Source organism: Hemicordylus capensis, chromosome 2 (assembly GCF_027244095.1).
Source record: "Hemicordylus capensis ecotype Gifberg chromosome 2, rHemCap1.1.pri, whole genome shotgun sequence".
In the NCBI taxonomy this organism is placed as follows: domain Eukaryota; kingdom Metazoa; phylum Chordata; class Lepidosauria; order Squamata; family Cordylidae; genus Hemicordylus; species Hemicordylus capensis.
Window position 1 is genome coordinate 307,499,278 of NC_069658.1, and position 22,424 is coordinate 307,521,701.

At 43.9% G+C, this 22,424-nt stretch overlaps 2 protein-coding genes across 7 annotated transcripts in view; one reads left to right on the plus strand and one right to left on the minus strand.

The window, feature by feature from the left end:
- The window catches only part of CACNA2D3 (calcium voltage-gated channel auxiliary subunit alpha2delta 3), an 878,040-nt gene that overhangs the window by 125,443 nt on the left and 730,173 nt on the right, over positions 1–22,424 (minus strand). The window lies entirely within an intron of this gene.
- Positions 2,697–13,122, plus strand: LRTM1 (leucine rich repeats and transmembrane domains 1). Its single transcript, XM_053293296.1, has 3 exons — positions 2,697–3,105; positions 6,889–7,485; positions 9,425–13,122. The coding sequence occupies exons 1-3, from the start codon at positions 3,099–3,101 to the stop codon at positions 9,850–9,852; spliced, it is 1,032 nt and encodes a 343-aa protein (XP_053149271.1). The 5' UTR covers positions 2,697–3,098; the 3' UTR covers positions 9,853–13,122.

The window sequence follows — 22,424 nt, forward strand, 5'->3', positions numbered from 1 at the left end:
GTCATTTAAAGGAGCCACACTCTGTTCCTTATATGTCAACTTCTCTGGTGGAACGATGATTCCTTCTCTGTTTGTTGTGGTTTCAGGAAAGGCCTCAGAAGATGGAGGCAAAGGAGTATTTTCTGTGTGATGTGGGGGCGGTGGTTCTTCCGGATCAAAGGTTTCTGGTGGTGCCAGCTGTCCTTCATTCCCTTCCTCATCTTCTAAGGCTGATAGCTCCCAGTCACTGGGTTGACCCTCAGGACTGTGGTGCAACTTTACAGCAAGGGGGTCTGGACTCCATTTGGACTCCTCATCCCCTGAGCTCTTGTTACCTAAGCCTGGTGGGTGGTCCAGGTGGCTTGATTCATGACACCCATCATTAGTGGTATATAGTCTCCACTCCACCATCTTTTAAAATCAGGGTTGTTCCTGGCCCTTTCTGTGGCACAGTCACTCATTCAGGAGGCTAATGGTTCCAGTTTGTGACTCTTGAGGATGTGGACAAGCTGATTGGAATGGTGCGGCCTACCACCTGTTCTCTTGACCCTTGTCTGACATGGCTTTTATTATCTGGCAGGGGGGTTGTTGTGGAGGGCCTGGTAGACATTATAAATGTGTCTCTGATGGAAGGTAGGATGCCTCCTTGTCTTAAGGAGGCAATTATTAGACTGCTTCTGAAGAAGCCTACCCTGGATCCCTCGGACTTGAACAACTACAGGCCTGTCTCCAACCTTCCGTGGCTGGGCAAGGTAATTGAGAGGGTGGTGGCCTCCCAGCTCCAGACAGTCTTGTATGAAACTAATTATCCTGACCCATTTTAAACTGGCTTTCAGGCTGGCTATGGGGTGGAGACTGCTTTGGTTGGCCTGATGGATGATCTCCAATTGGCAATTGACAGAGGAAGTGTGACTCAGTTGGTCCATTTGGATCTCTCGGCGGCTTTCGATACTGTCGACCATAGTATCCTTCTTGAGCGTCTGAGGGGGTTGGGAGTTGGTGGCACGGCTTTGCAGTGGTTCCGCTCCTACCTCTCGGGAAGGTTCCAGATGGTGTCCCTTGGAGACTGCTGTTCTTCAAAATCTGAACTTTTGTATGGTGTTCCCCAGGGCTCCATATTGTCTCCAATGTTGTTTAATATCTACATGAAACCGCTAGGAGAGATCATCAGGAGATTTGGTGCAGGGTGTTACCAGTATGCTGATGACACTCAAATCTATTTCTCCAAGTCAGCATCATCAGGAGAGGGCATAACCTCCCTAAGTGCCTGCCTGGAGTCAGTGATGGGCTGGATGAGGGATAACAAGCTGAGACTGAATCCGGCTAAGACGGAGGTACTTATTGTCCGGGGTCGGAACTCGAGAGATGATTTTGATCTGCCTGTTCTGGATGGGGTCACACTTTCCCAGAAGGAACACGTACGCAGTCTAGGGGTGCTTCTGGATACGAGCCTCTCCCTGAAGTCGCAGGTCGAGGAGGTGGCCAGATGTGCCTTCTATCAGCTTCAGCTGATACGCCCGCTGTGTCCAAACAGTGGTACATCTGCTGGTAACCTCCAGACTGGATTACTGTAATGCACTCTATGTGGGGCTGCCCTTGTATGTAGTCCGGAAATTACAGCTGGTCCACAATGCGGCAGCCAGGCTGGTCTCTGGGTCATCTCGGAGAGACCATATAACTCCTGTATTGAAGGAGCTACAGTGGCTGCCGATATGTTTCTGGGCAAAATACAAGGTGCTGGTTATAACTTATAAAGCCCTAAACAGTTTGGGCCCTGGGTATTTAAGGGAACGCCTTCTTCTGCATGAACCCCACCGCCCACTGAGATCTGCTGAAGAGGTCCGTCTGCAGCTGCCACCGGCTCGTCTGGTGGCCACTCACGGACAGGCCTTCTCCGCTGCTGCCCGGAGGCTTTGGAATGCGCTCCCTAGTGAAATGAGAGGCTCCCCATCTCTGACAGCTTTTAAAAAGTCTTTAAAAACACATTTCTTCATCCAGGCTTTTAATGAATGTTTTAATGGTTTTAATGCTGTTTTAAAGTATTGTTTTGAAGTTTTTAAATTATTGTAATGTGTGTGTGTCCCCCTTTTTTTCTTAACGAATGTTTTACTTTGTTTTTATTCTGTTGTAAACCACCAAGAGACGTAAATTTTGGGCGGTATAAAAATGTTTTAATAAATAAATAAACAAATAAATAATGAAAATAATAGGAAAAGGACAGGAAGAAGTCCTGTAGCTTTGCATGGCAACCTCTGCACAACCCAAGAAAGTGACTATGAAGTTTGTCATAAGGTCAAGCTTCAATGGTACAGGTAACTATACCATAGCCGCATAAACCTGATTTATATATCAGCTAAGGGTATTTCTTATTCAGGGCCCAAGTTTTGGAATGCCCAAAGAAAGAGGGAAGAAAGAGCCGATATTTTGAATCTCTTAAGTTCTCTGTTTTTTTTAATTTTCAGGAGAAATACAAAAACCCATTTTTTCTCTACAATAAAATCCTGTCAGCACAACTAATCCCTAGGGAAATCAAAAGAATAAGCCCCAGAACGGTAAACAAGTGCATGGTCAAAACCATGTAATCAAGATGAAGGCCTCTTCATACTGAGATTACACAGCCCATTGCCTCCAATCACAAACGAGGGTGGCGGGAACACAAGCTCAGAGTCATCTGATTCTGCAAGGATTGACAAAGCATGGCTAACAATCCAACAGAATTCAAGAACTACATGGGATTGAAAAAGTCAGCTTTATTTTTGTGCCTTGGATTTGAGGTAGATTAAATAATTGAAAAGGCTAGGCTATTAGGTCATGATTTCTATGTTACAGCTGTCCAGCACAAGTTAACAGACACTCTGCATGGCCTGTTGATTGAATAACAGAGGCAGAGAAAATTGCTGTGGGTAGCAGAGCAGCAAGCAACAAAGTGTGAAAAGGAACATGATCTAACAGAAAAATAGTCAGCATTTATAAAGCTGCAATTAGCTGAGATCCTATGGCAGCTGCAGTGGTCTTTTGTGGGGAAATGTATTAATCATATGGAACAGTGGTCCTACTTCTAACTGCTACAGCAAGTTTGCTTCACACATAACTTCTGGAAGCAAGAGAAGTGAATAACTATGAAAGGTAAGGTATGTTTTTATTTAGATCTGTTGTGAAGGGATTCTGTCTTGAAAACAATCTGTCATGCAGTCCTATGAATGTATAGTCAAAAGTAGGTCCTATTATGTTCAATGGGGCTTACTCTCAGGTAAGTGTACATAAGAGTCAAGCCTTAGCCATAATTCTTTCTGAAGTGGCTTTCTTTTCTTACAGGAAAAGTAATTGTCCTGCACTTGTATGCTGGAGCACAATCCACCTCTTATCTTTCTTATGTGAATGCAATGTGTGGAAATACAAATAGAATATTTGTAGGCTCAGTTCAACTTCCATTTATTCTCTGAATGGCACTTAGAAAATGATTTACAAGATGAAAGTCATGGGCTTCATGTGAGGGCTGGCATGATTCATTGCAAATGATGGTGTTCTTAAATGTATGTTCCCTGTTATCAATTCTAATTTAAGTTTGGAAGTTGAAATTCAATTATCCCCCCCCCGCCCCATTTCTTCCTGATGAAAAAATACTAATACTGGCAGTCTGATTCTGTGAAAGCCCACTAAGAAGAACGTCCTGCTAAGATCAGTGGGACTTACTAAATGTGTACAGAAGCTGAATTGTAAAGGTTTTCTGCTTCACAATAATAGATAAGACATGACCGATGAGCCTCAGAAACCATTTATGAAAAGAGAAAATGGTTTGAAAAATCTCTCTTATGCAAAGCATGCATATATATCCCCATCATCTGGTATATGACTATAGCATTGTGCACATATAAATATTGCAATATTCATGATTTACTCCTGCAGATCCTGCTATATTTACCAGCATTCATGCATTGTATTACTGTAAGAAATTGTAGGAGCACATCATGCTACTAACTTCATTAACTTTTTAAAAGAAGGGAGACATTCGCTTTGTTAGAAAATACATATGTACCATAAACAAGAACAATAAATGTGCTATACAATTAATGTTGCAATGGATAAATTTAAAAGTAGCTACTCAAACACAGGAATTACTAGAAGCTTGTATAATGTGCTGTAGAAAATAGTGATGGACCTTTTGATACAGCTTGATCCAACAGTTCCCCAAATACTTGTCTGATCTACAGACCTCAGTTCACTCAAATGTGCATAGAACTCCCATGCATGTAAGCTATCCTATTAAATTCAATGGACAGCCTGACAAGCAGTTGGAAGGAATGCACTGAAATGAAAAACTGGAATTCATTGGATGGGGATGACTGATTAATATCTTATAGATCACATGATGAAATGTAAGAAGCTGAGTAAGTCTTACTGAAAAAAATGGGACCACTCATAGGCTTAAAGTTAATCACAAGCTTAAGTACTTTGCATAATCATGGCCAATGTGTTTGACCTCTCTCAGAGACTAGCCAACGCAAGGCAAAACTCATCAATGAATGAACATGAATTAAAAATCCCCTAGACAACAGTTGAGCCCGCAGCCTTATTACAACAAGCCTCACTCAAAACATTATTACTGATACTGTTACGAGTGGTGCTTTTTATTCCATTGTGGGATCTTGTAAGGTAGGTAATAAAACAGGCAGTTTCCTGAGAAAGTCACAACCACAGGTTTAAAAGTCCAAATAAAAAAATATATTTATTGAATACAAAGTCGAGGCTTGGCTATTGTATTGGATGCAGGGATTCCCATATTACGCACTCACAAAATGTTTATGAGTCTGGGCTTTGATACTTTAGCTCTGCTATATTGTTGCTCAATAAGTGAAGTGGTGCAGCAGGGAAATGCTTGACTACCAAGCAGAAGGTTGCCAGTTTGAATCCACGCTGGTATGTTTCCCAGACTATGGGAAACACCTGTATCGGGCAGCAGAAATATAGGAAGGCATCATTTCAGACTGTGTGGGAGGAGGCCATGGTAAGCCCCTCCTGTATTCTACCAAAAGAAAATGACAGGGTTCTGTGGGCACCAGGAGTCGAAATCGACTTGATGGCACACTTTACCTTTATTGAGAGAGATAAGGGGAGGGGAGTAGTGATGGAAGGTCTGCTCAATGGAGGTCAGGGGGGAAATCTGGTAAGAGCTGGGGAGAGTGAGTGAGAGAGGTTGGTACCAGAATTGGCCAAGAGATGAGAGGCAAAGAGGGAAGAGATCCTAAGGAGTTCAGGGAGAGTTGCAAGACTGGCAGGAGATTGACAGAGGGAGAGACAGGCACCTAAACAAGTTTTGTTAATGAAAGTAGGAGAAGCCAATCCAGGGCACCAGCAGAAGACCCGGAGAGGCTAAAAGGCAAAGCCGAGGGAGTTTGGAGATAGAGGAAGGACAGACCTGGTTAGAAGAACCGGCAGCAGACTAAAAGGAAGAGAAACCCAAACAAGTTTGGTGAGGACAGAATGAGGAACCAATCCAAAGAAGCAGCAGGAGGAGAGCAGGAAGGAGGGGCAAGCTAACAGAGTTGGGCAGAAGAGAGAGAGAGAGAGAGGGGACCAGTCTGAAGAACCAGGAAGGGAGAGGAAAGAAATCTGACTGTGTGAGGAGAGGAGGCACAAGCTGGTCTGGAGATATGGCAAGGCAAGAGACAGGGGAAAGCAAGAGAGTGAGAAAGAGGATTAAAAGGAAAAGGGAGACCAAATAGGGAAAATAGACTGGAGAGGGACAGCTTAAGGACAGAGAACCAGCTAACAACTCTTCAGTACAAGGGTCTTTCTTAGGGTTGGGCTATGTAAATGACAAGGGAATGCTAGAAACCAGGAAGTGGAGTTCCGGAAAGGAAGTGGTCCCTGAGCTGCCGGGGCCACCAGTGGGAGAATGGAGGGTTGTTCTAAATCTATGGGGATCTGGACTGACAGAAAAAACAAGGGGCAGATGTGGCAATGGTTGCCTCTACTGGATGGGACACCCTGTGGCTATCTTTGGCTGAAGAATCAGCTAACATTCACTCCTATTCAGGAAGAGAGTCTCAGTCTTACAACTCAGCCGTGGCTTAATCTCTCATGAGAGTGATTCACTTTGCAGGTTGTCTTATGACCACTGAATGTCATTATGAGATAAAATTCAGACCAAGAATGTGATATGCTTGCTGGTTTTTGTTGTTGTTGTTGTTGTTGTTGTTTGCCTAGCAGTGAAGCTATGTCTCATGAACCTGCAGTCTTTGGGTGGATCCTAAGGATTGGGAGCCTCCGGTAACCCTGTGGGCTACTCTTTTTAACCCAGGGTAGAAGTTGGCTGCCCTCCCTGCCTTCTCTGGTAAAGAACAGATTTAAATGGAAATCCTTCTAGCTTAACTCAATGAAACCACAATCACTCTCTCACGCACACATGTACCCATGGAGGGGAAGGAAGGGAAGAAGGAAAAAACTGCCAGAAACAAGGAAGGAGGAGTTCTCTCTATATTTACCTGTCTGATGTAAAGAGAAAAGAAGCCGGGTTCTCTGCATGAAAAATGGGGTGCAATGACTGAAAAAAGCAAAGGTCACAATATCCAGAATTAATCCCAACTTCAGTGCTGTTTGGGGTGGGGGGAGAGGGAGCTGGCTGGCTATTCTTATAGGGTAAAAAGGTACTAAATTAGTGACCCTCTGTTGGAAGTAAAGTGTGGATTTTAGGGATTTAGGGATCTACTGCTACTTCTTAGTATTTTGTACGGTTATAGCTAGGACTCAGTTCTCTACTGAAGCATGCAATGATTCGGCAAGAATCTTTTGTTCAAATTCTACATTTCTTGAAAATGCTAACTACATACAGTCATAAAAAAACTAAACATAGCACTGAAATTCTTCTGGTATTCTTATTGTTCTTAAAATTCTTTTCTCATTATACAGGAACATTGGCTTTGATTTCAAGTGTGTTCTTATTAATAGAAGTGGTGAGTGGCTGCCCCCTCCGATGTCTCTGTCATCATTATTCAAAAACAGTGGACTGCCGGAACCAAGGGCTTGTTGAAGTTCCTTCACAGTTATCTGTGCAAACTCAGATCTTACTTTTGTCAAATAATCGCATTCAGAAAATTGGTCAAAGAGCTTTTGCTGATGCACTTGCCCTCAAAATTTTGGACTTATCAAATAATTCGATCTCAAGTCTATCTCCTAGCCCTTTTCAAGGACTGCGACATCTACAGATCCTTAACTTAACTAAGAACTTCATTGAATACATAGACAACAAGACGTTTAGCTCTCTTCCACACCTAAAAGAACTGGATTTATCATCCAACAGTATAGTAAATCTGCCTGGAACTTTAGGAAATAACACAGGGAACATAACTTTATTGTCTCTGAAACATAATAAGCTTCAGAAAGTAGACAGACTTCTCTTGGAATTACTCCCAAATCTGAAAGTCGTTCTTTTCAAGGGTAACTCCTGGCAATGCACCTGTCAAGTCTTTGGCCTTAAATTGTGGCTGGAAAGCTTTTTGTATCGAGGTAAATAACTTTTCTCTAGTGCATATACTATAAATCAAGCAACTCTCAGTAGGACACATTTCAACTTACCTAATTTTTCTGGTTATAATTCAAGGAAGCATCTAATAATATGTAGAGCTGTTCTTTTGGACTATGGATGATTTTCTGATACAGAACTAGTTATTGTTTTTGGTATCACATCTCATACATTGCATCATTCTGAACCGTGACTACTCTAACCTCTGCACAATTACTCAGGGCAGGGCTACTCAACTACAGCCCTTGAGTTATTTTTGGATTACAGTTCCCAGCATCCCCAGCTCAATAGTCAGGGATGATGGGCGTTGTAGACCAACATCTGAAGGTGGGTCAAAGTTGAGTAGCCCTGTTATAAGTGTTTGTTCTGAACTGCTTAATAACAGATAAAACAATTTATTGGGATCTTAAGAACTACTCTACGTAGAGTAAAAGAGATGATACATATTATATTGTAGAAGAAATTGGTCTCTTATGGTAAACGCAGCATGCATACCATACCTTATTGATGAACGCATTTGGCATGAGGAAAAGTCTTAGTTCCTACCCAAACATTAATTACTTGAGGCTTTATGGCTCAGACCTTTCTTCACAGAAACTGCAGTTTGTTGGCCTGCCATCACTTGGATGGGCCAACCTTCCCACACTGAGCTGTGGGAAAAACCGAATCATTTCACATTGATCTCTGACCTCCCAATTTGCCTTTGCTCAGCATTATCTTAACCATTATTTCCTAAACTCAGTTGCTGACAGACTGCACAGCAAAACATGGGTGGTTAGGGCACCACCTGTGCTGCTGCATGTGTTTAAGCCACGCTGACAATGTTGTGGAATAGGGAGTGGAATATTCCACTCCATCTTAAAGCTGTACAAATGCAATTGCGTGATGCAGCACCCATTATTCCCAATGGGCATTGCATTACACAACTGATTGTTCATTTTTGGAGATGGAGATGGGGCAGAACATCTCACTTTGGAGATGGAGCAGAACAGCTGTCTTCTGCAACACTGTCAGTGGTATTTAAACACACACAGCAGCATAGGCACTACTCCAACTGCCCATATTTTGCTGCATAGTCTGTGAGTGAGTTACTTAAGTTAGCTGCTGTACAACTGATGGCTTTAATAGCATGGAAAGCAGGTTGTGCCTAGGCTCAGATCATGTGATTTAATAAATCAGGTTTTTTAAAATAACTGTGTTCACAGTTATGAATGTATGTGTGTAATGAATAACTGTTGATTAAATAGGTGGACATCCAGATTATTACTCAAGAGTACTACTGAGGAGTTACTCTAAATGACTATTTAATTTCAATAGGATTTACTCAGGAGTAATTTAGTCTGGATGTCAGCCATAGACTTTGTTTGCTAGCCAAATAACCCTGAACAGGTACTCAAGCATTTCTGCATGCATTCTAGACATTACCTAATTTCCATTTTTTGAGAGCAGCTCCTCAAACTGCTTTGTAGAATCCTGTGACTTCTGGGAGTGATTTTTCAGAAGGGTTGCAATTAATGGGGGAAAGGTTCACACAAACATCCCAGTGGGTATGCACTGCCCTTTGGGTTCCTGTAATTGTTATAGTTTGGGTTTATAGCTAATGTTAGTGGTAGGACTGATGTTAGCAATGTAATTATTGGTATGTTCTCTTATTTATGACCTTATCCCCTTCCCCGTCATGTCTGGGGCTATTTTCAAAGAACATTTAGAAAATAAATTTAAATGTATCTCTAATTAGTTTCTAACCACAAATGATCACTCTTCTGAGTTAAATTGCTCTAATTTTAATTACCAAGGAATAATAAAATATGGTTGTCATTTTTTACAGGGAGAAAATGTTAATTTCTGCATTACTGTTGGTTAGTTGGTAGGTTCAGAGTTGTCTGAAATACCAAGAGTTTAAGACCAATATCTTATTTTCAGGAGGCATTAGTGACGCTGTAATCTGCTCAACACCTGAAAATCGGAAGGGAAAAGACCTCCTCAAAATTCCTTATGAGATGTATGGGATTTGTCCTCCTACAGCTTCTGAAGTCCACCGGGCCAGTGCTCTTCACCATAATTCAGAGTCAACAGGTTCTCAGAAGCATGCCCATCATAACGGAGACAGCAGCCACTCACACTGTGAACCTAAACCAAAGCCACGGCCTGTTAACTTGCGTCATGCAATTGCCACTGTAGTAATCACTGGAGTGGTCTGTGGGATTGTGTGTCTCATGATGTTGGCAGCTGCTGTATATGGTTGTGCCTATGCTGCAATTACAGCAAAATACCACCGGGAACACTTGGCCCCTGGCAAGGAAAAAGGGAATCTTGAGGGGAAAGAGCCATTTGAGAGTTTGTTGGCTTGAGTTACCAATTTATATGAATTTTCCAAAACAAATACTTTTTTCCCTACAAGAGTAGTGCCAGAATAGGAATATATTTACTTCTTACTCTTGTGTTTGGTTGTTCACATTCAAGAGTCTAAAGGTGTTTCTGTTTTAAAGTATATAGGTACAGAGGTTTTCTCCCCAGCCCCCACCCAGGAGAAAAATGTATTCACTCATCATTTCTTAATCCCACAAGCCACACAGAACTTGCTGGTCCCCCATATGGCAGACAAGGCTAAAAACATAACTAGTGCAGTTGATGCAATTTGCACAATCTGCTGAGCAATCTTCTCTCATGCTGCAAGGCAGCCGGTAACTGGGATAGGAACCAGTGGCTGACATCTTGATTAACAAAGCACTCATGCAACTAGGGGCTGCAGGAGTCCAACAGAAGCCCTCACACAACTCTTCCATACTCTGGAAGGGCTCTACAATATTGGAAACACATCACTGAATGTCAGAGACTAAATCTTGCAGACAGAGTTGTTCTTACGCTCAGACCTTGGGGCCCCAGTCCATGGCCTCCAAGGTCCATGGACCTCCGAAGACCGCCACCCCATGCCTGCTCTGCTCCTGCCCCACCACTGCCCCATGGAGAAACTGCAACTTTTCTGTAATTATAGCCACCATGTGGGGGGGGGAGCTGAGCAGGCCTCCCCTCCGTGGTGGTGGTGGGCGGCAGTTGGAGCGGCCACTGGGCTTATCCATCCAGCCCAGTGGTCCACAAAAACTGTGAGTCATGTCTGCACAGTTTGAATATATCATCACAAGCACATGACATCATGGGGTGGGGGCTCACCGCAGCAGGGGGGCCTCATGGCGGCAGCAACAGTGGCGGTCCAGGTGCCAAAATCCCCTAGGTGAGCCACTGTTTGCAGAGCCCTTCTGGAGTTTGGGGAGCACACCAGAGTCTAAAGGCTGGAGTTACAGAAGGACTCCTGTTGTAACCCCCACAGCCCCTGAGCAATTGACCATTATGCAACAGCAAACAGAAAAGTGGTGAGCTAGGAATCCAGGAGGACTGGAGTTGTCTCCCAACTTCTCAGTTACACTGGGAAATGAATATAAAAGCTGTCCATGAAACAGGGCTGCCTCTAGTTTGTATGAGGTGCATGACAAAAATAATTTGCACACACCCCCACGATGAATCAATAATGTTCTGAATCTGCTGGAACTAGAAGAGTATCTGTTGCTGTGCAAGCCTCCATAAGCATGAGGCCCTGGGACCTCCTCCAGTCACTTCAGACTGCCAGGCTATGGAGGTGGCGGAAGAGATGAGAGTTCCAGTTAAAGGCCCTGCATGCTGAGGCGGCAAACTCTGATAGGGCAGTGATGAGAGAACCTCTGCTTCTCACTGACAGAATTTGTCTTCCTTACTTTCGAGGAACGAAGGAACTAGTAAGGCAGGAACAGGCTTGAAATATGCCACTTAACATCCTTTGTCAAAAGCTTCTGCTCACATCACTAGACTAATGCTAAAACTGCAGGCTGGAAGCAGAGTGGTTACAGTAGGGCTGCCAGTCCAGGTGGTGAAAATAATCAAAATCTGGCACCAAAAAAGTGGAAATGGTTGCTGCTTTTTACCAAAAAATAAAAAATAAAATCTCCACTTAGCATAAAAACATTGCATAAAATTCACATAGGGTAATATGCATGCTTTGCTTTTTTAAAAAGGATAATTTGAGTATACATACAGCTCACACACACCCTTTCCCACACAGTTCAAACACCAGCCTTCCTCTGACTGGATCGCAGAATCCTATGGGACAAAGGGTGCATTTTCTTTTCATTTTCAAGGGGAAGGGAAACCACCACAGAACCCTTTCCACACAGTTGAAACTGAAAGACCAGTAACCTCTGGATCACAGAATCCCATGGGGCAAAGGTACATTTTAATTTCATGGGTGGGGGGTGCCCCCCTTCCCCACAGTTCAACACCAGCCCCCCTCCGCAGTGGTGCATAGAGGGGAAGCATACGTTTCCTGACCTGGAGGGAGCTTGCTGGCTGCGCACCGTAGCGATAGAGCAGCAGAGACACACACGACACAGTGGGAAGTCCCTCCTTGGGGCCACTGAGCCAGTCACAGTGAGTCACTGAGAAAACAGGGAGGCAGGCTGCTGCAAAATACACTTGGCGGAGGAAATGGGATGGGAATTGCCATCACAGCAGCATCATACAAATGAGCTCTTCCTGCCGCCACACAGCAAATGTTACACATGAGCAAGCCTATTGTTTCCAATGGACCTACACACGGGTAACAGCCGCTGAGTGATTTGAGCTGCACTCGGCGCTTGCATCAGCATCGTTGGACCTCAGTAAACCCCCTTCAGCACAGCAATAGTTGCAGGAGGTTTAAAACAGTTGCAAATCCGGTTGCCAGTCCACATCTTGGAAACCTTGAGACAACAGTTGCAAGTCCACATCTGGAAACACTAGGTTAACAGGCACTCACCACCATCTCCAATCTTCTGAAGCAGAAATACAAAAAGTATGCAACCCTAGGTGTGTTGATGGCAATGTAGCCCCAATGAACACAATTCTGATTGTCTGTTCATATTGAGTTTAGAATTGTAGCCATTTTAAAAAAAGTGTGTGGGGTGGGGTTCTGTATAGGCCTGCAAATATTTGTCTGAAAAACATATAATAGACCAGAAAGTGTAATAAAAATTATTATTGTAGAGGCTACCTAACTGAAAATATATTTTGTGTACATTTAAAATTAAATCTGTTTTTATTATTTATTAAATCTATAGCTTATTATTTAATTACGGGGCAGCTTTGAATTTCCATTTTTTGGAGTCAACTTGACTGAACAAAGCAGAAGGTTCCTAGTTCACTCTTCAACATCTCTAGTTAAAATTAGTCTCAGATCTTTCCCTGAAATATTAGAGAACTACTGCTAGTCAAAGCAAACAACAATTAGGAGTGAAGTCACTGAAACGTGTAATTATCTGGTTTGGAACACAAATTTGCCTAGCTCATACTGCTCGGAAGCAATACAAATCAAACAATGTTGCCCTCAGGTTCTTCTGCAGCCTGGAATGGAAAATGAGACTCTGCATATGCACAGAGAGCAATTCTGAAATTTAAGTTTATTTTTGACCCAAATAATGAACTTCAATATGCAATCACACAAAGCTAAGCAGAGGGGGATTTTTGAGGCCCGAGGACAAGCCCAGTAAGGCTGCCAAGCTTTGGAGCAATAGAAGGTGTGCACTGTTGAACTTGTTTAGCCAAGCTCCGGGAGTTTCCTAACCCTAGCAATCAGTAGCAGAAGCAAAGGCTTTTATTACAGGCTCTCCCTCTTACCCTATATTTTCACGACCTCTTTAGCTTACAATGAGACATTAGAGAGAGTTGGGGGTGGGGGCAGAAATCTTCCTCCCAAAGGCTTTGGCATTCAATGAAAATTATACAGTACAGTACATTGTTATTGTCACAGCTTTCTCTGTATAGTGCACTGAATTAGACTGAGACTCTTGAGAAGTAAGTAAGGGGGGCACTAGCGATCTGTAAAGGATGGCCTGCAAAAGAAACTTTAGGAGTGAAAGACAGCCAAACTGGTGGTCTACTGGGCAGGGAGGCCGCCAGAAGGTGGTGAAGGAAATAAGTGGTCAGTGTGGTGGCTTCTTTGTGATGTCACCTTTCTCCCGGGTGGGCTTACCAACATAAAGGCTAGATTACAAACACACTAACATCTCATCTTGCTTAGTCTCTGCTTTGGGGTTGCCAAACTGGCGGGATGTCTGGATAATAACAATAAAAATTGCAGCTTTATTCATACCAGCTTGGCAGTGTGTGAGGGTTGTTTTTGGGGTGTTTTTTTAACCACCCCCCACGCCACCCAGCACTCCCACGCCAGCACAATCTATACTTTCTGACTTGCTGCTTGTTGAAAGCTCTGCATGTTAAGGAACAGCATAATGTACTCCTCTAAGACTGTATCTTTACAAATTCAGCCCACGGATGCCACCACAAACAACTATTTGCAACAACTGATATTTACTAACATTTCAAACATCAGCAGACATTCCATTGAGAAAATATAGCTCTAATCATTTAAATTAACAAATGCAGATTTACATTTTGCAATACGTAATGCAATTTAATGCTTGGCTGTAGAAAATAGGAATGAAAAGCACCATTTGCTACGTATTCTGTGAGAACCACAAATTATCTTCCACAATTGTTTGCAATTTTCAAATGCATTGCAGATTATTTTTACCTACTCACTTACACTGAATTAACAGAACTTCCTACAGGAATGCCCTTAATTTGTAATGCTTTGACGTGAACATCTGTCGCTAAAATATTGGAATTATCTGCAGGGCTTATTTTATTTTATTTTTTAATTAATAAACACTGAAAATAGTTTCTAAAATCTGAAGTTGAGAATATAAACACATTTCCCCTCAATGATGTAGAAATAGGTTGTAGTATTGATATCTGTGATTTGCAAAGAGGATGTCTGTCTATATTATTTTGCTTTCTCTGTGTAAGTATATAGAGAAAGGCTGGATCTAAAAGTATGCAAATGAGAAGGAACCTTCTGCTCTACCACTAAGCTATACAGGTAGTGAGGGGATGAAGCCGCTCTGGGAAGAGCAGAAGGTTTCAAGTTCCCTCCCTGGCTTCTCCAAGATAGGGCTGAGAAGGATTCCTACCTGCAACCTTGGAGAAGCCGCTGCCAGTCTGTGAAGACAATACTGAGCTAGATAGACCAATGGTCTGACTCAGTATATGGCAGTTTCCTATGTTCCTATGTAGTGCAAGGAACTGCAGTGGGAAGCAGGAAGTAGAAAAGTCCTTCATGCATGTTTATTCATTCCCTCTCTCTCCACACATACACACTCACTCACAGATCATTAATAACAGATAAAATACAGATAATACTAATAATAGTTATGCTCTCATGCAATGAGTATATAATATACCAAGAAATTTGAAACATCACATTTGACGACTTCTTCCTACTCCATTTGCAACAATAACAAAGCAATTCAGGGGGGCAGTTACTGCATGTGCACTAGCAATCGTTTCCTTTAAAACTTCTCTTGCACCACTTTTTAAAAACCATTTAGGAATGATGTAGAAGCATCTATGGAACAGAACGACAAAATTCCCTCACCTGCAGCTTCTGGCAGAAGCTACCACATAAACACCATTCAGATGAGATGCTGAGATATCAGTGTGTGGGGTGGGGAGAGGATTTCACATAGGCTCTGTTGACAGCTTCAGGTGATTGCATGGAGTAGGAGGGGGCAGTAGAAATAATCCCATGCCCCACATATATTGTTTGAAAAGGTCTCTAATGTATTTGTTCCATGTTCATTTTACTATATCAACAGGCTTTATTAAAATATCCTAACTTAGGTGAATTACGTTACTGGAGGACCTGACACACATTTCCCCACTTTTCTCCTGGAAGGAAAATAGTATTTCACCAGCCTAATTCTGGGCAGATGCCCTACTGAAACAATTTACATACAGTGCTTCTCAGGAAAAGGTGCATTTTCATAATATACTGAATGTACTACTGAAGTCCTGGAAAAATACAAAGTCTGTATTTCTGCTAAAACACACAGGAGCATTTCAAAAGGATTTGCCAGCATTACTACTGATTATAGTGCTGAATATAATGATTATAACATTGAGTGGCTTACAAACTGGAGCAAAAGATTAAGTAAATTACTTTCATGATTGACAATGGAAGCTTAAATTCTGATTTTGTTTTTCAGTATAGTGGTGCATTCATTTCTCCTCATGCACTACTACTGCATGAATATATTTGACAGAGTAAATATAATTGTACAGGATTGTTCATCCTTGTGAATGAAATGTGTTTACATGTTTTTATTAAGAAACATGTCAACGCTGATTAAAAACAGAGAGGGGGGAAAAAGATGGTTTGAAATTGTATCGCGTTTCTTGATAAATCAATAGGACAAGAAGGTCTTAGAGAAAAATGACATTTCAAAGTGAAAAATTTAGTGTGATTTCTTACAAGCTCTCAGACTTTAAGTCTCATTTTGAAGATATTTTTGAGGATCACGTGCATGACATACTTTGGATTCTAAAGATGCAGAAGAAATACATAGAGGTTGTTCTCACGACCAGGAGGGTGAGCAGCAGGGAAGGCTGCAGAAACCCACCTTCCTCTCAGACGATCTCTGAGGACTGTTGGTTGTGCAGATCATGAGCCCAGGAGGTCAACCACTACCCCTGGGGAGTGCAGAGGTGCAGGGGCTGGGATGCATCGTCCTGGCCCCTCAAAATCCCACAATTTACCACGCAAGCGTATGGTGCCTTGTGGGGATCCTCCCAGCAAAGGGCGGGCACCTGTCAGTGCTTCAGCGCCGGCTGCAAGCCGCTGACACCGGCACACAATCAAGGAAATGTGGCTAAGCAGGTGCTCCCTCCCTTAACCTCATTTACAAGGCAGACCCCCTAGATGGGTTTGCCGCCGAGGTGCTGCTGAGAGCCGCATCCTCCTGGCGGTTCTTACAGACAGCCAAGAGTAAGAGATGATATTGGGGTTTTAGAAGAAAGGGTTCCCACTAGGGATGTGCGAAACGTTTTGGGTACAGAACGATCTGTACCTGAAACAGCGAATTTCGGGTGATTCGGAGCCGAAGCGAATCACCCCCTAAGATTTCTGAAAATTTTTGGATCTGAAACGAATCACCCGTTTCGGATCCGAAATATTCGGATTTTTCGGACCTCCATTTTGTGGCCTTCTCCCCCCCACCATTTTGAGCAATGACGTCTATTTGAATTTCCCGCCTTTTTGCCTCCCATTGACTTCAATGCAAAAAGGTCTGATGTGACGTCTGCTCGAATTTCGGGTCCCAGGGGCAAAATAGTGGGGTGGGGTGGTAATGCCCAATGGGTGGAGGCTACCACCCCAATTGAAGAGGGATTGGGCAACGGGCTGATTTTTGGTGAATTTTTGAAGTTTTAGTGTCTTTGGGGCAGATTGGGGGCATAACGTGGGATCTGGGCCAAAAGAGTGGGGTAGCCTAATGGGTGGAGGCTACCACCCCAATTGCAGAGTGATTGTGCAGAGGGCTGATTTTTGGTGAATTGTTGAAGTTTACGCGTCTTTAAGGTTTTCCCCCATTAGGTATAATGGAGGGTGTATCGCTTCACGTCAGGGGGAAAGGGGTGGCTTAGAGTGGTGTGGGGTTGGTGGTAGTGCCGGGTAGGGGCAAGGAAGCTACCTGAATTTTTTCAAAGGATTTGGGCAGAGGGCTGGTTTTCGGTTAATTGTTGAAGTTTACGCGCCTTTAAGGTTTTTCCTCATAAGGTGGTATAATGGAGCTTTCAGCAGCCCCATAAGTGCACTTGGGGGGTGCTGGGGTGGCCCAGAGCGAGTGGTGGTGTAGTTCACATAGGGTGCCAACCACCCCCATGGGTTTCTAACCCATGGTGTACAGGGTTCTGTTGTTTCTGAGGTATTCTGAGTGTGGATTCTATGATAGCAAATTAGAGTGGATTCATGGTGTATCATTGAAAATCTCATTTGTTATCATAGAATCCACACTCAGAATACCTCAGAAACAACAGAACCCTGTACGCCATGGGTTAGCAGCCATGGTTGGCACCCTATGTGCACTACACCACCACTCACTCTGGGCCACCCCAGCACCCCCCAAGTGCACTTATGGGGCTGCTGAAAGCTCCATTATACCTTATGAAGAAAAACCTTAAAGACGCATAAACTTCAACAATTCACCAAAAATCAGCCCTCTGCCCAATCGCTTTGCAATTGGGATGGTAGCCTCCACCCATTAGTCACTACCACCCCACCCCACTCTTTTGGCCCAGATCCCACGTTATGCCCCCGATCTGCCCCAAAGACACTAAAACTTCAAAATTTCACCAAAAACCAGCCCTTTGCCCAATCCCCCTGAAATCTGGGTGGTAGCCTCCACCCATTGGGCACTACCACCCCACCCCACTATTTAGCCCCTGGGACCCATTTTTTTAATCTGAATCAATTCAGATTCAGATTAATTTGGATCCGAATCAAATCAGGGGTGATTCGGATGGGCCATATTCGGATACAAAACAGAACAGGGGTGTTTCGGTTCGGATCAAAATCAAAACACCGAAAATCTGAATTACACACCCCTAGTTCCCACACATCCTTGGCTGAATAGTCGGCACACACTTGGCTGTATAGTCGGCACACATGTAGTGCCCCCTTAAACACCACAATGTGTACTTCAGGCATAAGCACTACTACACCATGACCCTTCAAGGTGTGGTGGACTCTACAGGCCAGTTCACGGATGTGTATGCAGGGCTGTCAGGCAGGAACCATGACATGGCCATTTTCTGGACCTCCCACTCACCTCAAAATTCTGCCAGGGTACCTGGATGAATGCTGTGCCTGTGGAGGTCAGTGGGCAATAGGTGAAGCCGGTGGAGATTGGTGGGCAACAGGTGAAGCCGATATTCAGGGACCAGGGATACAGCCTTCAGGAGTGGATGGTCACCTATCGCAGAGATACCTACCCAGAGATGCCCTGGAGAGGAACTTCAACCACAAACACAGCAGCGTGAGGAGTGTGGTGGAGCAGGCATTCAGGAGGCTGAAAGCCTGGTGGCACGCCCTCTATAGCTTGCTGGATATGGAGGAGGATCTTGTGTGTGTGATCATAGCCTGCTGCATCCTTAACAACATATGTGAGTCAAAGAGAGATGTCTTGCTGGAGGACCCGGGGGCACATCTAGAGGGCAAGGGTGGTGGCAGAGGGGTGCCTGGCGGAGACAACAATGTTGTGCTGGCAGGCCCCATGGCCCCAGTCCTGAGGGTCACTGGAGGTAGCAGGAGGCATGGGTGGTAAGAGGTGCTTTCGCAGGACATACCTGGGAGCCTCTCCCTCCAGCCAACCTCCAGGGTGGGGTTGGCCGCCCTTTAAATTGTTGATGCTAGCACAGAGTCATCACCCGCACCTGCAGCAGCAGCAAGATCAGAGACTGAAAACACCTGTCTCTGCCTTGCTAATGAAACAGCTGCCAGTGTGTCAATGCCAAATATATTGAAAGCATTCTTTATTAAGCCATTGTGTTTCTTTCCAGATGTAAGTGTGGAGCTCCCCACCTCACTCCTGGCCAGTGGTGGGGAGGGTGACAAGCAGTTTGGGGTTTGGATGGGGCAGGGGAGGACATGGGATACACCAACCCACACCTAGACTTGTTGTGTACAGCACAATGGGGCTGGATATTGCACAGAGGGCTTGCTTCTGTTCAAGCTGGAGGTGTCGGTCAATGGTTACCCAGGTTTTGAGAGCAGATGGTGCAGAGAGAAGGAAAACCGGGTTTTTGGGGGGGGGGTTGCAACCATGGAGGGGAGTGGAAAGTGGGCCTCACCTGGGCCCCCCACCCCAATGCCACTTGCATCCAGAAAAATCAACAGAGCTTAAAATATACAGTGCTCCGGTCTGTGCCCACCAAGCACCGCCCCCCTTGAGGATGTGCCCCTCAGCTGTCAAGTATTTGGTCTGTGAATGTTCTCCTGCAATTTATTAAGGTAACATAGATGGGACTACAGTGAGAAAAGGGTTAAACTGTCATTAGCCTGAGGAATCTGGTTTGTGAAGCTAGAGCTGAGCACAATCGAAATGCCCCCTTTGGAATCGTGACCAATGGTAGCCACCTGAACAAAGTGCTGATGCCCTGCCCTCAGTCCGACATCATAAGTAGTGTGTGGGTGCCTGCGTTATGGCCTCAGTGGCCAAGGAGCAAGGAGGGGGCCACCCTTCCTTGAAATCAGAAGCTGCCGAACCGTGATTGGATGAACATCTGTGATGTGATTTACAGTTTCAAATTGAAAGCATGGGTTCATATATCTCCGGTTTCACATTATGTCCTAATTTGGCCAATGTTTCATTTTATTTTAGTAATATAACAACTAATTTTTGTTTAAGTGCCACCATGTCAAAAGTACTGGTGAAGTGATTGCTGCTGATAAAAAAAGCTCTCCTTTCTTTTTATTACAACATAAGAGAAGCCCAGCTGGATCAGATCCAAGGCCTATCCAGTCCAGCATCCTGCCTAGGAGATCACACAGCCGCACATCATATAGCTCTGGAAAGCCCACAAGCAGGAGACAATGAAGGCAAACCCTCTCTCCTGCTGCTGCTACCCTGCAACTGGTATTCAGAGGCATCCTGCCTCAAAGTCTGGAAGCGGTCTAGCCATCAAGACTAGTAGCCACCAGACTAGTAGCCATTAATAGACCTGTCCTCCATGAATTTGTCTAAGCCCCTTTTAAAGCCATCCAAGCTGATGGCCATCACCACATCCCATGGCAAAGAATTCTGTAGATTACTTAAGCACTGATTGAAAAAGTACTTCCTTTTGTCCTAAATTTCCTGGTTATCAGTTTCATGGGATGACTCCTAATTTTAATGTTGTGAGAGAGGAATAAAAATGTCTCTTTGTCCACTCTCTCTACACCGTGCATAATTTTATGGACCTCAATCATGCTTCCCCTAAGTCACCTTTTTTCTAAACTCCTCAATCAATACTGAGTGTTCCTAACATGAACAGGTAACTTAATGTCCTGGTAGGACAAACAACTTAATGAAGTCCCTGCTATCTTTTCACCAGAGACATATTGTGTGGGGTTTGCAGACAGCAATTTGAGATAAAGAGGAAACCTGAAGTTTTCTCACACTTCCGCTGTTCAGCATAAAAACCAGCCATTCTGTTTTTAATCTGAGTTTTCCTTGGTAACCGAACTGTGCTAAATATATTTCAGATAACTAAGAAGATAGTTACAAGTACTGACCTTGTGAAAACACCTGTTGTTCTCATGAGACCGTTTGTCTAATAATAAACTATTTTCTGCTGTAACCTTTTCCATTATGAGAGGAAAGTGCTTGTTGACATTCAGGCCAGATGGTCAGCATGCTATCAGCTCTCTTAGGTCTTCAGTGAAAGATAACCAAGCATCTGCTAATATGCAGCTCATGCACTGCTTAGTCTTTCCTGCTCTTTCAAATGTCTCACATCATGAAGTATAGGGTTAATTTAGCATGCATTGCAAGTGTGCCTTAATTACTCATAATGTACACCCCTCTTCCTAAAAGACTAAAATTTTCCTGGTTTGCATATATGCTTTTGACAATAACATACAGTGGCCCACATGTTTTGCAGCCACAGGAGGTTAGAAGAAGGGCTGTGCTCTTGCAAGGAGGCTTCAGAGAAAGTTTCTTTTGTAGACAAGTGTGTATAGTAGGAGAGGGGTGATTTCTGTTTCTCTGCCCTCCCTCCAAAAGTCCTTTTGGCTTCCAGAAACACGTCCATGTTCCAGAAATATGTCCAGAAATACATTCTGGGGATCACGCAGCCTTAGGGACATATTTCTGAAACCAAAAGGACTTTTGGAGGAAGGGGGAAGAAGTGAAAATTGCTCCTCCTTCCCTTTTGTGCACACTCAGCTGCAAAACATAAGACCATAGAGCAGCCCTGCTGGGATCAGGTCCAAGGCCTATCAAGTCCAGCATCCTGTTTCACACAGTGGCCCACCAGATGCCTCCGAGATGACCACAGGCAAGAGGTGAGGTCATTCCCTCTCTCCTGCTGTTGCTCCCCTGCAATGGGTATTTACAGGTATCATGCCTGTGAGACTGGAGGTAGCCTACAGCCACCAGTATCCATTGATAGACCTGTCCTCCATGAATTTGTCTAAGCCTCCTTTAAAGCCATCCAAGCTGGTGGATATCACCACATTCCGTGGCAGAGAATTTCATAGATTAATTATGCAATGTGTGAAAAAGTATAGTATGTCCTTTTGTCGGTCCTAAATTTCCTGGCCATCAGTTTCATGGGATGTTGTGAGAGAGGGAGAAAAAATTCTCTGTCCACTCTCTCTATCCCATGCATAATTTATACACCTCTATCATGTTTCCCTGTAATTGCCTATTTTCCAAACTAAAGAGCCCCATAAGGAAGGTGCTCCATGCGCCTGATCATCTTAATTGTCCTCTTCTGCACCTTTTCCAGTTCTACAATGTCCTTCTCTGCAGCCACCTTGCAAGGCTGCAGTTCTTCTTCAACTTTCCTATGGCAGTGAACGTGTGGGTCATTCTTTAAACTAAAGAAATCAACAGATCAACCAAATGTTTGAATAATGTACTATTACACAATACTATTACACAAAAATTTAGAGCTATTCTTTCACTATATCCCTGAAATTTAACAGAACTATCAAATGTAATGTAGGGATGTGCATAAAATCGGAAAACATGGCTTGGTTCGAACAGAAGTGGCCTCAAACCAGGCCCAGTCCGGCTTGAGTCCAAACTGGTTCAGGCCGGGCTTCTGGGGGGGGGGGGGGGTTGGAGGAAAAAAAAGTTTCTTACAAAAGTGGCAGACGTACCACCATTGCGGGGCTTCAGGAGTGTCGCCATGGTCATGGGGGGGATGTCTCCCAAAGTTCACCCTCGCCCCTCCAGCCTCTCCCCGGTCATTTTCAGCCCATTACAGGCCTCTCTGCACTTGTGGTAGCCATTTTGGAGGATGTCATGCATGTGCA

Excerpts from the sequence above, each read along its gene's own strand:
- LRTM1 (XM_053293296.1), top strand. Across the intron at positions 7,486-9,424 it reads GGAAAGCTTTTTGTATCGAG|GAGGCATTAGTGACGCTGTA; the intron begins GTAAATAACTTT and ends TCTTATTTTCAG.